A 20,868-nucleotide genomic window follows, 5' to 3' on the forward strand; every position below is an offset into this window, starting at 1 on the left:
ATGATTGTCTAATGTCCAAGTCACAGTGGAGGTGCTTTGAACAAGGAAAATGGCTCACACTACAGTTTCAACCACCTGCAGTGAATCACAAGTTCCTCCTCTTAAAAAAAAAAAAAAACCACCAAAAAAAACCCCAAACCAACAAAACAGAAAACCACCAAAACCCCAAACCAAACGATTCTCTTTTGATATTGCTGACTGCTTTGGGGCCAGTCTCATACACGTTAACTATTCAGGAATTCCTAAATCAAAGAAAGACTATTAAGATGGACAGCGACAAAGCATCTTCTCCAAGAAAAACATTTCAGAATGCTTCAGGAGACTGAGCAGTAATTTATTTTTTGGGTCATGCTTTTCCTTGTTTTTTTTGTGTTTTTTTTTTTTTTTTTTTTTTTCCTCCCCCAAGAGCACCCATATCCTATTGATTATGTCTCATTTTTACCTCTAGGAAAAAAAACAACCAAAACCCTTCTGGGTTAAGCATATGATGTGACCCCAGTTTGACTGCCTGTGTATTTGCTTAAATTTTGACTTTAATGTCTTGGAATAAACACTAGGCGAATGGAACAGAAATTAAATTATACTCATCAAAAGCAAAGCACTAAAACACAAACTTAAAATATGAAGGAACACACATACTCAGAAGGAATCGTTCCTTGGTTGATCCTTCTTTTTGTCTGCATCATAAAAGAAGTTATGTTTCATTACTGAAAAAACACTTCGGCTTCTTTCATGGTTGCAAAGAATGGTAATTAAGACTGTCAAGAAAACACATTGAACAGCTGTATATTGTTAACAAAAGCACCATTATATGACTGCTCTGAAAAAACCTGGCAATTTAAACATTCACATTTCCTAGAAGTTAGATATTTTTCCAAGCTCCAGTAGATACCAAAAAATGTTTGGGTTTGTTTTTTTTTTTAAATCTTGGGTCATGTATCAGTCATATTTCAAGCCAGCAGGATAGTCCTAGTTTGAGAACACGTCCACTTGCATAAGGAGAAGCGGATGGCAGTATCAAAGCTTAGCCAATTGAAAACTGAGTCACTGAAAAAAAATTTTAAGCTACTTTGTAAGCTGGAATAGGCTGAAATTTTCTTAGACTGCAGGTATGCCTGAAAACCAAATAAAGACAGAGTAATCCTTCCAGCCTGCACTGAAAAGGACCATTAAGGAATACTTACTCATCGAAGATCAGGTCTGGAGCAAAATAGAGGAACTGGCTGTTTGTATGTTTGTACGATCTCCAACTCAAGGCAAACGATGACAGACACATCCATGAATACTGAATTAAAGTAATTTGGTCCTCGAGAGGCAAGTTTCTAAATCCTAGAGATCAAACGAGAAAATACACATGAACGACACTGCGCTCTACAAGGGTTGGCCAAACCAGCACTGAATACATTGTTCATTAATACTAGACAAATAATGAGCAAGTGCAACACTCCCACAAAGTATACTTCTGAAAAAAACAAAACTGTAATTTTTCATTCCAGTGACAAAACATGTTTTCTTCTTAGGAGGCTATTATTCAAAATGAAAGCTTTTTAAATATCGATCACAGAGACATGAAACAAACATTACATAAATCAAAAAAAACAACAATCTTCTCTCAGATGTTCATCTCACACCCCCCCATGAACGTTTTCAACACAGCCCACAGATTAAAGATGCAAATTGTCAAGCAAATAGTTCATTAAGCTAAAAGAAACAGTGAAAAGAAATTTCACCAAATGCCTCATGGTCCTACCTGGAAGTATCTTTGCCCACTTCACCACCTGAATCATCTGCTTGCCGGCCAGGCGGTTTAAGGTGGAAAGCAGGTACTCTGCTGTGTCTGGCTTTGAGCTGTCGTATCCTGCATACACAATCTCCGGTTCAATGCTTTCAAGGATCTTAACAGGAGAGGGAGTAAGTGCTGGTGAGATAGCAGACATGTGGGGGACAAGTGCTGTGTTTACAGAGGGCTCAGTCACGGGCGCGATGTACGTCGTCCCTTCCTCGGGGCTCTGGGGTGGCGGCTGCTGCCGCTGCTGTGGCTGCTCCTCATGCATCCCTTTCAATTTCCCCAACTTTTTGGACTTCCGGGCTGTGAAGATGAGCAGCACAAGAACCAAGTCAGTACAGAAAGCCAGCATAACCCAGGCTTTATAGAAAATGGAAGCAGAAGTAGCATCTCAAAGTTCTCAAGTGAAACAGGTGCAGGACCTTAAGAAATACCTCACTGCCTGCAGCATCGTTACACGGGAAAAAGGACCAAAAGACACATAAGCTCATTTTCATTGCTTTACTGGATGGTTTTTTAAGTGCACAATGACCAGTATCTGTTTCCATACAGACATGCATAAAACATCCTAGTTACTGTGATCAGTGCCAATTAAACATTTCAGAAGTTTTTTTGTTTTGTAGCTTAAATGAATCACTTATCACCTACAAGTCTGCAATTCGTGTTCTCCATTGCATTTGGTCATCAAAAGAAATCTCCCTGGCAATGCCTAAAATTAGCAGACCCAAAGCCCTCCTAAGCTTTTGAGTCCTAGCGCCCATCCTGGGCTGCACCTCAACTTGAAATGCAGTCAATCCATTTTGAACAGCCAAAGCTAGTCAAATCCCTTTGCTTTTGCTGCTGGGGTACTTCCGTAAGAGCTTCCTCCCCTTCTCTTGAGTAGTTCTGAAATAATGCTGTATTTACCCAGTTAAAGAAAAAACACTGAGCCTCATGTAACACCTTTCTCACTGCTATCAACATTTCTCTAATGATATGCCTTCCCCCCTTTTTTTTCTTAATGCTACCCTCCCTACTTTTCTTTACTAAGTGTTCTTAGAAGACAGCAACGCTAGTGTGCTTCCACCCTTTGCAGAGATGCCAGCCATTCTCTGTGGGTTGCCTTCCCAACTTTGCCATGTGAAGCACAGATACGTAAGCAGGCAGAAAGCCCTGCTCCCGCCCCAGAAAATGATCTTGTAGCGTGATGAGAGAATGACAAATAAAAAGCAAGACAATTAAGGTAAAAAAAACTACACAAAAAAACAAACCAAAAGCCCATCACCCCCCTTTTCGCAATAAGAAAACTTAACTACAACAATCTTTAAAATCAATAAATCACGAACTAAATTTAAAAGTTCGAAGCTCTTTCAGAGTAACTTCTCTCAAATATAGTCTTTCTTATCTGTCTGTACACAGCTAAAACCCTTGTCTGGACTTTTATCTTCGTGCCTCTTGGGTATTGCAACATCCCTTTTACTGGCATCAGTAAATAAAAGTCTATCTCATTCCTACTTAGAATACACCCTGCAAACACCCTTCTTAGTCCATGCCCTGTCCCAAGTCTATCTCCTCGAGTTTTTTCCCCTGTCATCAATTCCTCTCCCTATCTTTCCTTAAATACAGTGCCTTTTCTGCAGTTTCAGGATCCTTTCTGGCCAACCTCCATCTCACCTCTCCTCTCTTCTCTATTACCGAAACGTTCACCTCCAGTCCAGCTCAGCATGCCATGCCACTGCCTCCTGGGAAGTTTTCAAAGCTTGCTCTACGTGCTTCTTCCTACTCCTCTTATTACAGTGCAGAAAACTCCCCACAAAGACCCACAGAACCTCGTCATGACTCTTCTACAAACTCCTTAAAACCCAAAGTTTTAAGAAAACCCTCTTCAACGGCAGAGCTGCTGTTGCCCTGAGACCATTGCTGGTGACAGGAGCCATTAGCATTTTACTGTTTCCTTGAAATCGGGGCTGCCTGCCCAGAGCCAGCGGCTGGGACTGAGCTTGTAGCGCTTGCGAGGCAGGATACAGACGCCCAGGGTCCAGGACAATGCACACCCAAGTGCAACAATAGCCTGTTGTTTTCAACACTTCCTTGCTGGGACAGTACCTTGAACTCTGAGGAGCTGGCCTATCCCAAGATCCAAAAGAAAAGCTTGTTTGTTAGGGTAAACATGGGACATTGCTATAGAAAGCAGTGATGTTACCACTCATACGCAAGATCTTGAAGGCCCAGTCAAACAGCCGCTCCTTGACTGTCGTCTTCAAAACCTGAATACAATTCATTACTACTGCAGCACGTATTGCACCGAGCAGTAAGGGCGAAATCTGAACATCAGTTTGGTGTCGTTTCCATCACACGATGAAAGAAGGATCTTCCCAGCTAATTTCAGCATCAGCGTCGCTCAGGAGAGCTACAGAGAACTTCAGAGATCTTTGTGTAACTTTCACCACTTTTCCTTCAGAGAGCTGGACACCATTTCATTAATTCACCTACAGCATGTATGTCTGCTTTCAACAATTTCTTAATTTCTCTATGCCTGCAAACATCCAGACCAAGCCTAGGTGAGTTGAATGTTTTAACAGAAGGATTAAATACGTAAATAAAAATGTGCCAGTCCTAATAAAATTTATTTTAAAATTCTGTTGTTCAACTATCCACATACATTTAACAAAAACTTCCTAATTACCTGAAGCATTAGCACAGATTACATAGAGAAACACAGGAATCATCGTCATTTCAGGTTATAAGGAGGAGGTCAGACAAGAATCTGTCAGGAAAGGTTTCACTGCAGGTAATTCTGTCTCAGGGACAGATGAGAAGACCCTTATAGAAGTCCCCTCCAATCCTATTTCTTACTTTTCTATTACAAAACTCTTAAAAAAGCTCATTCAAACAATGAAGCACAACTGAAGGATTTTTCATCCTCCGGTGCATCAAGTTACACGGATGCTGACATCCATCCTTCAAGATGCAGTTTCCATTCCTAGTACCCAAAAAGCCATTTTACAAAGCAGCAGCTGATCAGACATTTTGTTAAACAAGCTTTTTCCTCACTCTGCAAAATAAAACGGAGGGAGCTACAGGCAAATCAGACAACTCTGAAAAATTTAATTCTGAAAAGTAAGTGAAAATGGTGTTGTCCCCCATTTGGTGCAGTCACACCTACATGACAACGTCCTGGTGAAGTCACTGTGAGCATTATATATAGTTTGCATTTGTCTTAGAAAGGCAAAGCTGAACTTACACATTTTTCAACAAAAGAAATCCCAAAAGCAAAGCAAGGATGGCCAAGTTCAGCAGAATACCTGATAATGAGTTAACAGAGCTACTGGCCACTGAGAAGAGAGTTTAAAAATAAGCCTAAAGGAGTGGACAGAGATTAGTGTTTGCTGTTATTATTCATTAAGTTTTATCAGGCACTATTTTTTTTCTGTTATCAAAACAGGACTAAAAATAAAGAACTTTACATATCTTTCATGTTTGCAGAGGCAAAAAAAAAGCATTCTCACCATAACTACACCAGAATAAGCAATGTATTGGTTTACCAACTCAATCAAGTATCTAGCAACACAGATAACTGATTACATATTTATTGACATAATTTTCTATGTTCTATTCTCTAAGAGTTTTTCATTAAAAACAAAAAGAAATAACATTCCTCCATGTATAAAACTGGCATAAAAACGTGTTTTAGTTTTTCTTCCATTATAATGCCTTTAAAATGAAGCTGAGAAAAACATTACTGCTTGACAGTCATGTTTACAGTGAAGAAAACTGTATTTTTCATTTGGCTTCATGCCAGCGCTGTAGCTCAACTGGTTTGGTAACTCCCACAGAAACCAGCAACTAAAGATTAAATACAAACTCTGAGCAGTACGTACTCCGAGTCGGTCTTTGGAAGCTGTTTTTCACATTTGCTCTCTAACTACAATACCAACAAAGCCACCTCCGAATCTGTGGGTAAAAGCCACGCTCATCAGGACTGCCGTGTGGAAACGTTCCAAGAAGTCACAGGCTCTTCACACAGACCAGGGGATGGGGAGTGCATGGGGCATTTCACGGGGCAAAGCTGAAGTCTGAAGCCTATTGAGGTTAGGACAAGACTTTCATCCAAATGGCCGCACAGCTTGTGACTGCATATTATCTCTAATTGCAGGATTTTTTGCCCCTCCTGTTCAGCATTATTGCAGCCAGGATATCCTATTATATTTTAAAATCATCTGATATAAAGTAATATTCGAAGAAAAACAAACAATTGTGAAAGACACACCGCAGATATTCCTGAGGTTAACACCTCAAGCATCTGACACGACTTTTCTTGAATATGTATTTTAGAAGGTTTTGTACGTTGCAATAAAAATAATGAAAAATAAGGTGAAGCATCTGAAAAGTCACGTGAAGTCGGACTTAAAAAAGGCAAGTCCAACAGACCTCCTCTGTAGCTCTAACAATAAATTACAGTATAACAAGAATAAATACGGTACAAGTCTGACCACAAATAGCAGTCCCTGTTCCTCCAGAAGCAATAGGCGAAGTTTTACCTGGATTTAATATGAGCAGACCCGTGTCCAACATATTCAAAGAAAAGCCTGCAAATTCTGCAAAACCACACATTGTTCCACGTGCCTGGAAGACCTCAACGAGAGCAGCCCACGAACACCAGCTTGCTTGTTTATCACCCTCAATGCCAGCCCCACCTGCTAGAAAGGGACAACGGTATTGCTGTGGAGGCACTGAGGAAGGCTAAGATGCCATATTAAAACCAGTTTAACACAGTCTTGAGCGCTGTTAAGACTATAAAGGCAAATTAATATCTTTCACCTCTTCCTACAGCCTCAGCCTTATGATCTAGCAAAAAGACGGGACTTAATCATTTGAAAACAGCTGTTGGCAGGAGACTGGGGTGAATTCAGATTTAGACAACTGGTTCCTTAGTATTCACCCTTCCTCTGTAAGACTCCTGTCACAAAGCCGGAACAGGGAGGCCTGCGATTTCAGGATCGGGAGTTTTCGTGCCATCTGTCAAACACTGAATAGGCTTCTGGTCATCTGCAACAGTGAATGCTACTCTAGGTCAAACAACAGGACATCAACTGGATGTGACCCTATTGTAAATTGTTTTCTGAATACAAATTAATGTGAACATCAGCTACAAATCTATGGCATTCCCAATTTCTGAAGATTAAGTTTGAGGTTTTAGGGTAGTTACAAGACAGGTAAGCTACTATAAGCTCTTTTTAAAAATACCATAGTAAACTTACACATGCTATGCAAGCTGGGTCTACAGGGAGCTAATCTATTCTCCCTTTGTCCCCACGGAATATACACAAATTAAGTTATGGACTCTACACAGCCACACATCTGATAACTATTTTTCATAGGCTCAAAATTAGTAATTTTCATCTGCATTATTGTTAAAAAAATGGGATCCAAAAATGCCAAAGAACAAAATGCTATCAATAGCAGATAAAACAACCCATAAATATTATGATTTAACTCAGCAGTTTTATAACAGAGTAATATCTTGTTTGCAGAATTGTATCAGTGTTCAAATTTAGCAAATGAACAATCTAAAATGCTCTGCAAATCCATGCTGGCATCATCCAGTGCTCTAAAGCAAAATCTGAAGTTTAGAAAACTATCCATAGTTGTACATAGAGTGAATTGCAAGACTTGCAATGATAATCCCCTGGAGTCACATTTTTTAAAAAAAGATGCTATCCAGAGTTTTCCTTGCTGTCTATCAAAACCCAATTATTATTTGCATAGCTAAAGACATGATACAGACGACTAAGAGCTTTATTTATAACAGATGTAAAGCTCTGCCAGAGCCAGGACCAAACTGATCCCGACCCAACAGATCTTTATTCTCTCCATGTTGCAGAACACATTTGAATCAGTAAGCGGTATCAAAAGCACATTACAAGAACATATGCTACCTCTAGTATAAAGCAGAGAATATCAGAGGAAGGAAAGGGGAAACAGAAATGGACACAGCACAGATCAGAGAAAGCGATGGAGGTTTAAAAAAAGAGGTAAAGGAGAAGAAGGGAAAGTGGCAATTTGAGTAACTACATGTAAAAGACAAAGGGAAAAAAACCCCAACATGATACGCACTTCAAACAAGGTGTAATTTGGGATTATTTCAAAGTATGTACAGCGCTACCAGTGATCCAGGCAGTCTGAGGGTAGACAATATGCTGCGGAACAAACACACTCTGACCACTTTTAACTGTGACAGCACTGCACACCACGTCAGCATACACCTGCATTTCAAATACTCGACTCCTCCATGCAGGTCCCGACCTCACTGCTCGAGCTCTGCCCCCGAGCCACAACCACCAGCTCCTTCCCAACCTCAACAGCTGTCAGCTTTCTCCCTTCCGCCCCACGCCAAATATTTGAGGGCGTTCCCGTGCGCCCATCCACTGCCGCCTGCCTCTCCTCTCCAAAAGCAACCTACGGCACCTTGCTGCACCAGAGCCACCAAAGGATCAAGGTGCCCATTCTCCCCTTGAGGCAGCTGTAACAGCCTTTGGGTAGACTCTCCTCCGAGCCCTCACCAAGCATACACACTTTGTTGCTTACTTCCACCTTTGTGTAGATAAATGCTCCATGAAAATGCCACTTTTTCCTCCTCTGAATCTTGTCATCATGTTTGCCTGGTGCCTCTGCCTCACTTACTTCAGTGAGCTGACATCTGTTCTCATTAGCTATTTTACTGCTACCACAAATAGTGTTTCCCTTCCCCCAAATCTGTTGTATCTTGACATATATGAAAATTTTGAGCTATCTTGGTACAGACATTTTTTCACTTAAGTGTCTCGCACAATGGTTATGAGATTTTGCTGAGAAATTTCTAGATAATAATACAGACTTTTTTATATATATACACACATATGCATGCAAATGCATGGAATAAAGTGAAAAACAGTAATGCAAACAAGATCTTACAGTATCATACCATTGGCTCTACCAAGTGCATTCAGGCATGCACCCTTTATTCTTCAGAAAACAAAGGGAATAACCAAGACAGGACCTTAAAGCTTCCATAAACCAACTACCCACTTTGGGAAGCAAACCACTGCTTTTCAGGTAGAGCTGCGGTAGATGAAGAACCTCCAAATTTGACCCTACGCGTTGTCCCATGCGCAAAAGAAAGGGCCAGGTACAAATCTGGGAGACACACGGACAAGCGGATGGGTCACTGGTTTGACTGGACAGACCAAGGGGAGGAAGCAAATGAAAAGCAACTACTGAAGCAGGGGACAAGTTGTACAGGGACTTCAAAGGAGAACAGAAGATTACTTTATCACGTTAGACACACTACCAAAAGAACTTGGCTCTTGCAAAGCAGCAGCCTTTCAAGGGTGATTTCTGCAGTGGCATTTGGAGTATGCTGATGAGACCAAGTAGTTTGTCTAAATACACAAGGAAAGGAAGACTGCAGCTGGTGAGGAAGAAAATAAAGGTCCTGCCTCCACATAGAAAAATACATTTTAAAATCTGTTTCTGACAGCTGTGACCCAGAGGAGACAGAAAGTGATAGAAAATGGTATCACTTGCCATGAGCCTGAGGAATCAGTATAGTTTAATTAACAAAGCAATGAAAATTTCCTAATTTCTTATCCTTCACCAGCAGAAGCAAGCTTTTACTGGAGAATAAGCTCAAAGCCAATGATTGAATTCAGTAGAATGAAATGGTAGGCATAACTGAAATAACGATATAGTTTGGCATTGCCAACATCATTCACAACTGCTTACTAATTAGTAAGTAACACTTTAATCTGACAGGATGGGACAGCTTAAAGACAAGGAATAAATGTGCATGAAGTCTGATCTATGGGTATATCACATTTTATTTGTCTTCGGTCAGACCCAAAGGGGTGTGTAAATGCACATCCATAAATGTAATTCTTGTTCTTAGTTCACATTCAGTACACCAAAAAGGGAGGTACAGCACAGATGAAAGAAAGAGCTTCTAATGCACATTTTAATCTACATAATTGTACATTATTTTCATTGTGTTCATTTAAACATATTTTGGTTCTTTATCCCAGCTGGATTTAAACTACTAATAAAACTGACTGTAACTAGGTAAATATTTCCTGCTTACTACTTTGCTTACTTATATGAGAATTTCAGAAATGTTTGCATTTCGTTTTGTTTGGAACAGATTCTAATACACAATGCAGTGCAATGCTGCTCCAGTACAGCATTGTAAAGCACAGAAACAATATACATGAAGCAGTTTATCCTCTTGCAGTTGATCCTCAGGATCAACTATATTTTGCCCAACTCAGTATGCTATTAATCTCCAATAAAGGGAATTTTGCAATATCCCCCGTCTTCCTCTAATGTCTAACCATTCAGTTATCCTCCAACATCTCCTATGTCGCATCATTTTTTCTGCAGTAAAGTTGATTTCTCTCCATCATTCCCCCAGTGGCCATAAAGAAAAACTTATCATTCCTGTCCCCTCTTTTACACCACTTTTTGTATTGAAAGACTGGTATCATGGCCTTCTTAATATGTTTCTCTCTTCTACACTAAAATAAATTGAGTTTCTTCAACTCTTCCTTACAGATTTATGTTTTTTTCTAAGCTTCTTATTATCCTTGTTTTTCCTTGGGCAGTCTCTAGTCCGTATACACATTTCTTAAGGCACACGATATGAAATTTCAGGAAGGAAGATTCATAAGGAAACCTTCTGAAATGTGAAGGTCTGTGAAAAACTGGAATAGGTTATCAAGGGACACAGCAGAGACTCCCACACTGGAGATCTTCAAGAAGAGATGAGAGCCGTGTCCATCAGGAAGGACACAGGCACCGCTAATCCTACCAACCGACACAGGAATGTAGGTGACAATTTCATAAGGTTCCCCCATCCCCACCACCCTGACCAGCAGTGCTGAAAACCAGACACGCTCACCAGGCCCACACTTACCAGCTCTGACAAGAACAGAATGATGCCTTAGTATCAAATGAGACTTGCCCACAATTTTACATCGCTGACTCTAAATTTAACATACAATCATCATGCAACTGTGCTGCTTTCTTCACTGCAGTCTCTAAACAGCTGCTCTCAGGTATTTCATTCTTGCACTCCTCAACTTGCACTTCTCAACATAACCCTCTGCACTCTACTGAAAACGCCACTGTGTTAGTTTCAGATGCTAGAACTGAAGATGCTTTTGAATTCTGAGTCTGGCCACAGAGGAGAATTTCCAAATCTGTAGATTTACATATTTACTCTCTATTTTGTTACACAAGTAATTAGTAAAATTGTAGACCCAGAACTGACCCTCAACAGGACCCTACTTCAGATGCCCTTCCAGTATGACAGCAAACCACTCACAGCTACTTTTGACGAATGCTGTTTCAAGTAATTACGTGCCCACTTAATGAGAAATCTTATCGTATTTTAATGAGAACTCTGCATTTCCTTCTGATTACACTTATGGCTAGAGATATCGAGCGGTGAAATACAAACACCTACAGGGAGGTGGCACCTCACGACAGCACTTGCACACATCTCATGGAACAGACACAGCTCCTCTGCAGTGTGCTGGCTTTTGCACGCAGGATTCCCGACTGTGGATCCATAGCCACGGAGATCTGCTTCCAGGGATAGCCTTTGTAGCACGGATAAACGAAGCAGCCTTGCAAAGACTGCACAGAAACCATCACAGTTGCCTCACAAAAACTAAGGTGAAAGCCCAGATCAAACCTTGCGTATTTTGAGGTCTGACTCAATGGTGAAGCTCAGCTTACCTACTTGTCTGATGAGTGGGACAGTGATGTCCACAGCAATCAAGAAGGAAAGGCACTGGGGAGGGTTTGGGCAAGAGACAGGAGGGAATTAATCCCTTTTTTAGGTGTGCCGACCTTCAGGCTACGCATTCATGAAGAGATAGCGGACAAAAGTGACAAGAGAAAGCTAAGTTCCAAAGTGCATTTTACAGGAATACTTAGGTTGTCAGGGAAAATGTCTAACACATTTGCTTGTTTCTCAGCAATCCTCAAAGTGATAATTAATTGAAAAATAACAGTTTCATAGGGGTACTCCTCCCCGTGTGGGAACAACTTTTACCAAATGCCAATTAGTGGTTTCCTGTTAAAATCAAATCAAGCTGTTTTTGATAAAGCTTTTTAATGAGAAATGGCTAAAGTATGAAAATTTCCCCTGCATATATTTCATATAAAATCCCAAACTGACATAATACATTCTCGCAGCTAACATTTTTGGTATATAAAACTCCCTCTTGTACTTCTTCATTAATTTCAAAAGAAATGTATTTACTAAATATTTAAATCATCTAATAAACAAAGCCTTAAAAAAAGCTTACAAAAGAAAATTATAATGTTGGTGAAAGCCAATCTTAATCAGTCCTTTTCAGATGCTCCCAAAACTGATTATTTATTCATTCTTCAAACGTATGGCAAATTCAACGATTTTTGAGCTAAGCGTTGTCTACTAAATGCATCAGTAGTTTTGACTATTCATCAAATAGATTTAAAGACTAGCAGTAAAATACCAACAACGAACACAAAGAGTAGGTCACCTACAATTCCAATATTTGTTGCCTACAACTCTAAGACACCTGCAGCAATGAAACATCAGCAGCTTGAACTGCTAGCATTGGTAATAATTTGGTTAAAAACAAAGTTAGGGAAACTTTGGAGAACAGATTTTTAAATCTTCCACTGTACCAGACTGAATGCTCTTGGCTATGATCACTGGTTTCTGCCTTGTGCCAAATGACAACCTTCCTCCCAAGACACCCATTCCCGCCCAACCTTCTGCAGGCATTCCTCATCCAAGTCTTCTCTTTTGCTTTTATTTGGGTTGATACCCATTGCTAAGTCTGTTCCATGATTTCTGTGCCCTTCATCCTGATCATAACACTAAGCCACCTCAATTGCCCCTGATACAGTCCTGTAGACATTTACTGTGTGTGTGAAACTTCCTCTTCGTATTTACACTGGAGACACAGGTACTCAACAAACTTTTCAGAGTTTTTCAAAAGCATTGATAAGCAAACTCTGCCGCAGCACCTCTCATCATGTATCTTGAGCGCTCACGCTTCCACTCCATGCTAAAGAGTCTGCCATGCTTTAAATGCTTCATTTTTGTTCTTGCACTACTATTACTAGACCTCAGCAAGTGCTGCACTTCCCTCTGCAGTCTTTCTGGTTCCATTGTAACACACCACATACCCGCTTGTGTTTTTCCCAAGTAACGAAAATTTTGAGATACTTTGTCTCCTCACCTGTACAATTTCCATATCCCCAGTTTTTATCAACTCAGATTTCTCTCAAATGACCTTATTTCTAATACATTCAATGCTGCTGGTCTGTCCTTCATCTTCTAGAAATCATCCACCCCGCTTCCCGGAACAGCAACGCTATCTGTGAAATACAAGCTGGCCGTTTATCTTCTGCAGTCATCTCAGCCATATTTTTCACCATCCAGTTTATGATTAGTCATTAAAAAAAAGAAGAATATAACCACGTTAATCTCCTGCTTTAATAAATCACCCTGAACATTAGTGAAACACCACCTACGTGATATTAACCACCTTTCCAAGGAAAATGCAATTCTGCAATATTACCCATATGTATGATCTGAATCATGAAACTGAGCATCCCTTTGCGACTGACAGCGTGGCACATTTCTAAATTCTCCTGAAGTAGTTGTGTATTAAATGCCAGTAATGACTAAAATTGACACATGCCTCTCTAAAAGAATGCCTGAATGACATGCCTGAATGTGCTTGGCCCATGTGCAGACAGACCCAGAAGCCACACACGAGTTTCCTCAGCTCTTTCTTTCCAGTATGACAACCGCATGGTTTTGAGGGCAGGAGAGTTGCCCCACTGCAGTGTCTTCTCTACTCCCTACCGACAAATCTCCTTACTGTCCATTCAGGATAGACTGGTCTTGTGAGCTCAGGTTCTACAGTACTCCTCCTCTTGCACCTTCTGCAGGGATATTATGCAGGGAAGATGATGTCCATTCCTAAAATGTTACAGCATTGGAGGAAATGGGAAAACTGATGGCAGAGAACCACAAAAGCACACAAACCACCAGCACCAATTTGCAGGAAGATGTGTGGTACTGGGTGGCTCAGGAACACTCCAGCTGGTGCTTTCACCTTGCCTTCCTCTTCGTTAACCACCACCTTCTTGCCTGTTGTGTATTTCTAAGGCTTAAACGTGCTCAACACTTCCTTCATAACCTGCTGTGGATTGTTCTTCCTACTAACACCAAACTCCAAAGTCTGCTTTTTGAGCCAGGGATCCTTGCCACTCCTCACAGTTATTTTAGCAAAACACAGGTACTAAAAATGGAAAGGCACGTACTTGGGAATCGGTGGGGAAAAAAGCAGGAAACAAGATTCAAAACAAAATACAAATTACTAAGGTAATTCTGAAGCACTATGAGAGGATGAGGGGAAAGAACAACAGATTCACATGCTAAGGCACAATCTGTGATTGAATAAATTTTCCTTGTGACATTACTGGAGTAAACCACAGCTCTAGAGTCAATTTAAAACCTGTGAAGTGCCGAAGTAGCAGACAATCAAAAAAGCAACACAATGTCAGAAGAAAGAGCACGTGACTTGCATAGTCTTAGCATCATTGCTTCTTCAAAACATACTGTCACACAGAGAAGAGAGATACAGAATAGCTCATTCAATGAAGAACAGTGATGTCAAAATCTAAGAAGTCTTTTTGTACATGGAAACAACATTTTCACATTTTTTTGATGTGTACACAAATTATCTAGCTTAACTCCACTTACCTAATATTAATCGTAGTCTGGAAAAGACCTGGGACAGTCGCACGATCCATCCTCTTGCTCAGACCGGAGCCAACTGTACCCTTATCCCTTCTGACAAATGTTTGTCTTATCTGATCTTTAAGACGCCCAATGACAGACTGCACATCCTCCCCAGGCCATCTATTTGAGTGCCTCCCTGGCCTTATGGTAACAGGTACTTTTCCACTTCCTCACTTGTATCTTCCTTAGTGCTCATTGCTTCTTGTCCTGCTTTTCACAGACATGGAAAGCAGATCACCTCCTTTTTCTCTTTACCAACGCTTGCTCCTAAAGCAACACTTGTTGCCCCTCTCTTCAGCTTTCCCTCCAGCCTTTTTTTGGACTAAACAATACAAAGTAATTCAATCTGTCCCCACCAGTCAAGTTTTAAAAACTGCTCATCACTCTCATTGCTCTACTCCAGGCTCTTCCAGTTTGGTCCACAACTAAGGAGGGTTTTAACCAAAAACACTCTTCAGCACAGTGAGCCCACCATACTTTGGCCAAGGTTGTGACAGGCACGGCAAGTTAAATCTTCACGCCCTCTTACTCAGGTGGAAACTCTCTGAAGCAATGGCTGGGCGGAAGCTAAAAGGCCAAGTTCCTCCTGCTCCTACAGCTTTTCGCAGTGATGGGGAAGTGAGTAATGGAAACACACCACCACAGACCACAGCGGGAGGTTTCAGAAGGGCTCTGGCAATAACCAGCAGCTCTGGAAAGAGGAACGGGAGACATAGGCATGCTTTCATAGCAGGGACTACACTTTTACTATGGGGAAGAGTAAAAAGGATATGGACTTAACAGCACTATGGAAGGAAGCATGATAATTTGGTGATTCAGGAAAAAACAAAACATCACCAAGAGCTCTGTGTGACGAATTTCGGAAATGCTGAAGCACTCTGGTCTGCTTTAGCACGATGAGACAAAGCAATGAACAGAGCCGTTATGGGCTTGCTTGCTTTTATGCATCTGTATGAGCAACGAAGATAAACAGGAATTCATTTCAGGAGCCTCAGGAAAACAGGTTGTTAAATTTAAATGCCCTACAAAATAGACAAGGGGCGTACCAGGGCATAGGGGGAAAAGGAGGCTCAGCCTTGGTCCTGGGGAGTCAAGAGGCCACAAACGTCATCTACCCTGGGAGCATCCTGGAGGTGAAAGCTGGAGCCCTGACAACAGACAGAAAAGCTTAAAAGCTCATGGGCGCAGCACAGGAGGGCATCCACGCAAGCCAGCCAGCCAATGCCTGGCAGAAGGCATCCAAGCAAGAGCCACTGCTGTGCTTCAGTTGTGTCGCCTAACAAGAGCACAATGGTGGGAGATTTTCTTGCAACTCTTTTGGGAGGACCTAAACCCTCCTTTCAGAAGGCTGTGATCACCCCTCTCCATTTTGTGTTTTGAACCAAAGCAAGACACCACATATAGATTATGAACTGCTCAGGAAAGAGCAACCTCTGAGCCTGTACAGCAAGTGCTGTACACTGCTGAAATTGGATAAAACCCCACAGAGCCTGCATGCACAGTGCCTCCACGTGACACGAGGCAGGCTGGGACACGTACTCCCAGCAGGAGCCCAGAAAAGTTGCAGCTCCTTTGCGAGGCTGGCAACCAAGGGTGTTATGCCATGAATGGTACAATGGAGCGTCCAGCAGATAAAACAGGGAAGTCTGGAGTTCAGCAGACCCATGCCAAAAGCCTGAAAGGCTGTTCCTGGAGGAAAGACAAACATTGCTGGCAGCTGGGCGCTCGTCAGAAGGCAGAGCTGAAACCAGCAAAACTTGAAAAAACAAAGGAGGACTGAGAACATGAACCTGATTAGGAGTTGGATCAAGGATTGCTGGATGCGAGCTGTGTGCTTTCGGACTACTGCAGTGCGTCTTCTTCAGCTGCCTTCACATATGAAATAGAATCATCAGCAAAATGCAAAGTACAAGGACATGCTTTCAACACCGTTTTTCAATCAATGCCTGAGAGATTACTCTGACATTACCAGCCCTCTTCAAAATTCTGCATTTTTAATCATCAATCCCAAATAGTTTCTTAATAGTTGTGGCAAGTGACTGTTCTGATAGTTATCTACAATATTCTGGAGGATGGTTCAAGTTGAAAAGTTAGAGGGTCACATCGAGAGCAGGGCAAGGGCAGTATCTTGTAACAGGGAGGAAAATGACACAAGAGTAGGAAAAGTTCATTGCTGAACAAACTGGTTCCTACAAGATCCAAAACAGCAGGACTGACCTTTTTTTTTTCCTTTTTTAAAAAAATATATATTCACAAGGTGTGGGGTGGTTGTGCAGCAACAGCACCGCCTTAAGAAGAACTGACCCTTACTCAGGCAGAAGGATGTCCTCTTCTGGAGTCACCAACACGGACTCCATGCAACAACACAAATTACCCTGCTGATCCCTCTTATGAGTACACCCACAAGACAATTTGGGAGACCTAACAAAATCACAGCACAAGGTAGATGGTTGCAGGCTATGTCTTAAGCCTACATTACTCACTTGAGCTCAATACACTGTACATGCAAATAAAAGTAGGCAAATCAGTGTTTCACTTCTCTGCTAAGAGAAAGCACAGATTTTAACACAATCTCATAACTTGATGGATTTCTACCTAAAACAAATATTTTCTGAAATTGTCACACCTAAAAAAATATGAATGTTCTTTGAAACAATAGTAATGATAACCTAGACATTGGTAGGTACCAAAACTTAAGTTGTCCAGCTAAAATGCGAGAAAAATTGACAACATGAGGTTTCGCTTCACAAATAACTTTAATATACTGCTGTATATTGGTAGAAGTCCCTTGAAAGAACTGACACAAACCCAGCTGGATGTTCAAGTTAAAAAAAAAATTGACTAGATTCCCTCAGATGAAAATGCTGCATAATAAACGCAAATAAAAATGCAGTTAAAGTTAATGGGCATTTCAAAATACTTTGCAGTTAAAGTTTAAATGAAAAATAAAAGTTAACCATACACGTGCCCAAAATTGCTTTAGTTTCTTACACACAGCGGGTTTTTTCCTGTCAAATTTATGAAACCTTGGTTAGTAGAAAGTTGGTAGAAATTTTTAAAGAAAACCAAGAGAGTACATTTTTGCTCTATTTAAGTTCTTCTTAGTTTTCAGTTTTCGAATACTTGTGGGTTTTTTCTCTTCCTTTTCTCCCTATTGCTTTCTTTTTCTCAAAAAGATATGAACAATAATATAAACCACATAAGCTGCAGTAACTGAAAATAATACTGCAGTTTTAAATCCCTACTAGAAAATGGAAAGCTGGGCAGAAAGGTGAAGTACTGTATCTTATTACTGATTCTCTCATTTAATCTATTTTTCAGATTATTGAAATATTTTAATGTATAAAAAATAAGGAATCTGCAAGTGAAGACTACAAATCACAGACAGCATCTTGTGCATGAAGTGTCTTACATATGTAAATGTATGCAAACCTAAGACTCAAATTTCACAGGCAGTCTCTGCAGACAGAGCGATGAACTATGTAATTTGCAAGGTGAAATCTATTTTATTTCCCTTCGATATCCAAAGGGTACTTCAGCAAGCTGCTTCTCACTGTTGTGGGAGACCAGTAGCGGTAAGTCTCAGCAGTGTTTTAGAGGGGAGCCGAGGCAGGAAAGGATTGCAGTCCTACACGGTACAGACCTCTCGACACTTTTTTGTCCACTAAGCACGTATGGCACATCATATGGCAGAAGAGGGGTGGGATGCCTGGTCACTAGGTCACATCAGGGGGGCAACGAAAGGGGGTGGTGGTGGGTGGGTGTCTCCTCAAGTCACACCATATAAAACATTTCCCTTCTCCAGGCTTCAGCAGGGAGCGCGGCACACAGCAGGAGTGAAACCAGGAGGCTCTGCGCCACCCTGGTTGCAATGCAGCATCTCAGGCGCTGCTGCGAGTCGCAAGCTGCCTTGCTGGATGCAGCTGGTCGTGGCATAAGAAACCGTTCTGAGCACCAATGGGGCCTGGGGGGGTCTCACCGCAACACCAGCCCCCCGCAGTGCTGCCGTGGGGACAGACACGACTAAGGAACAGCAGTATGAGGTGGGAGTCATATGAAAATGTCTCGTGCGGAAGTGAGAGACTCGACAAATCTGATCACGGCGTATGCTGGAAGAAACTTCACAATTCATGAAGTCATTCTGGTCCATAATTAACTGAAAATTAATTACAGAATCTTGAAAAGAGCATAAACCAGAAATGGGCCAGCATACCTTCATAGTGCAGTTGCTCACTCTGAATCTCTTCCAATAATTAAGTCTAGCATATGGCAATGGAGTTAAAAAAAACCCAACACCAAAACAACAAACAAACTATGATTCCCAAAAAAGTTTTGGAGTCCTACTTGCTGAAGGGATACGTCTGCAGTGCACACACATACTTTCTAGAAATGAGGAGGATGAATTAACATGATATTTGGCAACTTCAGCTTTGCAGAAATTACAGGTTGCAGATGCTTCTTATAAAATCAAAACAAAAATTGAGAAAAGAACATAATTAGGTAAATTATTTGCTGACTTGATGAATAATTTTATAAAGATTATTAGAGGATATAAGAGCTTGGAAAACACTCCAATTTTTCAACAAACAAAAGGAGGAGGTAAACAATGAAACTGCCAAATTAATTTGGTTGAGCATTCATGAAAAGGTGTATTTTGTATCACTGAATTACACATATTTTTTCAAAGCTGCTTAAAGCATGCCATGCTGCCACACATCAAAATACTATTTTTTTTAGAAAAAAAATGTTAGCATGCTGAGAAGTAGAAGATATGCCATCAAAACAAACCTGTAACACTTTGATACGGTAAACAAAAGAAAGAACATTTTAAAAATATTGAGAAAGAATATAACAAAAAAAATAAAACCACAAAGAAGAAAGATCAGTAGATTAATTGAAGATTGTACAAAAATGTGCTGCAGGAAACATGGCAACTCTCTTTCTGATTTCCAGTTTTCCACTACAGAGATTAAGTATCTTCAGTAACAGCAGGAAGACAATCACAAACTTTCAAATTACTAAATTTGCTTTCTAAACCCTCTATTGCAGTAACCAGGAGGAGCTGGGTGGCAGCCTGGCATCTTTCAATCCCATCTGTAGACCAGGAGAGCTGCAAAGGAGAGTCAAGTTCTTTGCCAGCCCATGGGAGACAGGACCTTGCTCCCTAAGGCAATATTTCTTCTAGATCAACTGGAGGTTGTGGTTTGTTTTTTTTTAAAATGAGGGGATAAAACATTATAATTATGTACAAGTGGAAAAGAAATGTCCACAGCTTCAGCAACTTGCACACATTTCAGCCCTGAGCTATACTTCTGACCCTTTTGCGTATCATCTTACTCTATTTCTCATGAACCAAACACATAGGCATCTCTGATACAGTTTGTTTTTTGTGTTTACCTTCGCTTCCATTTGGAGGGTGAGAACTTAAATTAGATCTACTGCACAAAGAGCACAGAATTGTGCAGTGTGACTCCGCTACAGAGAGTACTATGCTGCAAACAGGACTTAAACTAAATTGCATTTATAAATTCATTTTCCTCCGGCTTCTTACTGATCACACTGCCTAACAAAATACTTGCACATTTTGCCTCTAAGTCCAAATCAGAAACAAGTAAAAGTCCATTTTTATTGGAGTAATGTATGTTCTTGGCAGAACTAGGCTGACCACATGAAACTATAAGCTACGATGTATCTTCATAATAATGTGAACATACTCAGTCTATTCAAGCTAATTATGAAAGAATGTTATTTCATACCAAACCTTAGAAATTTATATGAAGAGAAAATTACTGTTTGCAAATACACATTAATATCTCTTCTTGCCACTTTCACCTCCTTTTTTGTGATCTCCACCATATCAGAAACCCCCTGCAAAAGCACACAGAAGGTCCCAAAACTATGTCTGAGATGCTGTGTTGCTCCTCCATAGATGATGCCCAATGCAAAGCTCACCACCGGGGAAGAAGGATGGCCAAAGAAGCAAAGCCTTAAGCTACCCACATTTCCTGACAGACCTGCGCTGGCTCAAAGGCTGAAAGGTCTGTTAGCATAATTTGGCAGCCCTTGGGGCCCCTCTACCCAGTAAAACTGTCTCTGGGCTGCAGAGACTTTACGTCTCTCTGGCAGCCCTCCCCTCTGCCTCCGACCTGGCCTCTCTCTCCCGTACCACACTCAAGGCAGAGTACTGAATTGACATACAGAGCCACTCACCCACTCTCTCATTCACGGCAGTGATGGAAGGACCTTTTTATGCCAT

The 20,868-nt window shown here is 41.0% G+C and overlaps 1 protein-coding gene across 1 annotated transcript in view; it reads right to left on the reverse strand.

Moving 5' to 3' along the window:
- The window catches only part of NR3C2 (nuclear receptor subfamily 3 group C member 2), a 210,103-nt gene that overhangs the window by 32,878 nt on the left and 156,357 nt on the right, over positions 1–20,868 (reverse strand). The window contains exons 5-6 of the mRNA XM_059826712.1: positions 1,751–2,089; positions 1,185–1,329 (exon numbers count right to left, since the gene is read on the reverse strand). Of these exons, the coding sequence (XP_059682695.1) occupies positions 1,185–1,329; positions 1,751–2,089 (484 nt within the window). The remainder of the gene's footprint in view (positions 1–1,184; positions 1,330–1,750; positions 2,090–20,868) is intronic.

This window comes from Gavia stellata, chromosome 19, assembly GCF_030936135.1.
Source record: "Gavia stellata isolate bGavSte3 chromosome 19, bGavSte3.hap2, whole genome shotgun sequence".
NCBI classification, from domain to species: domain Eukaryota; kingdom Metazoa; phylum Chordata; class Aves; order Gaviiformes; family Gaviidae; genus Gavia; species Gavia stellata.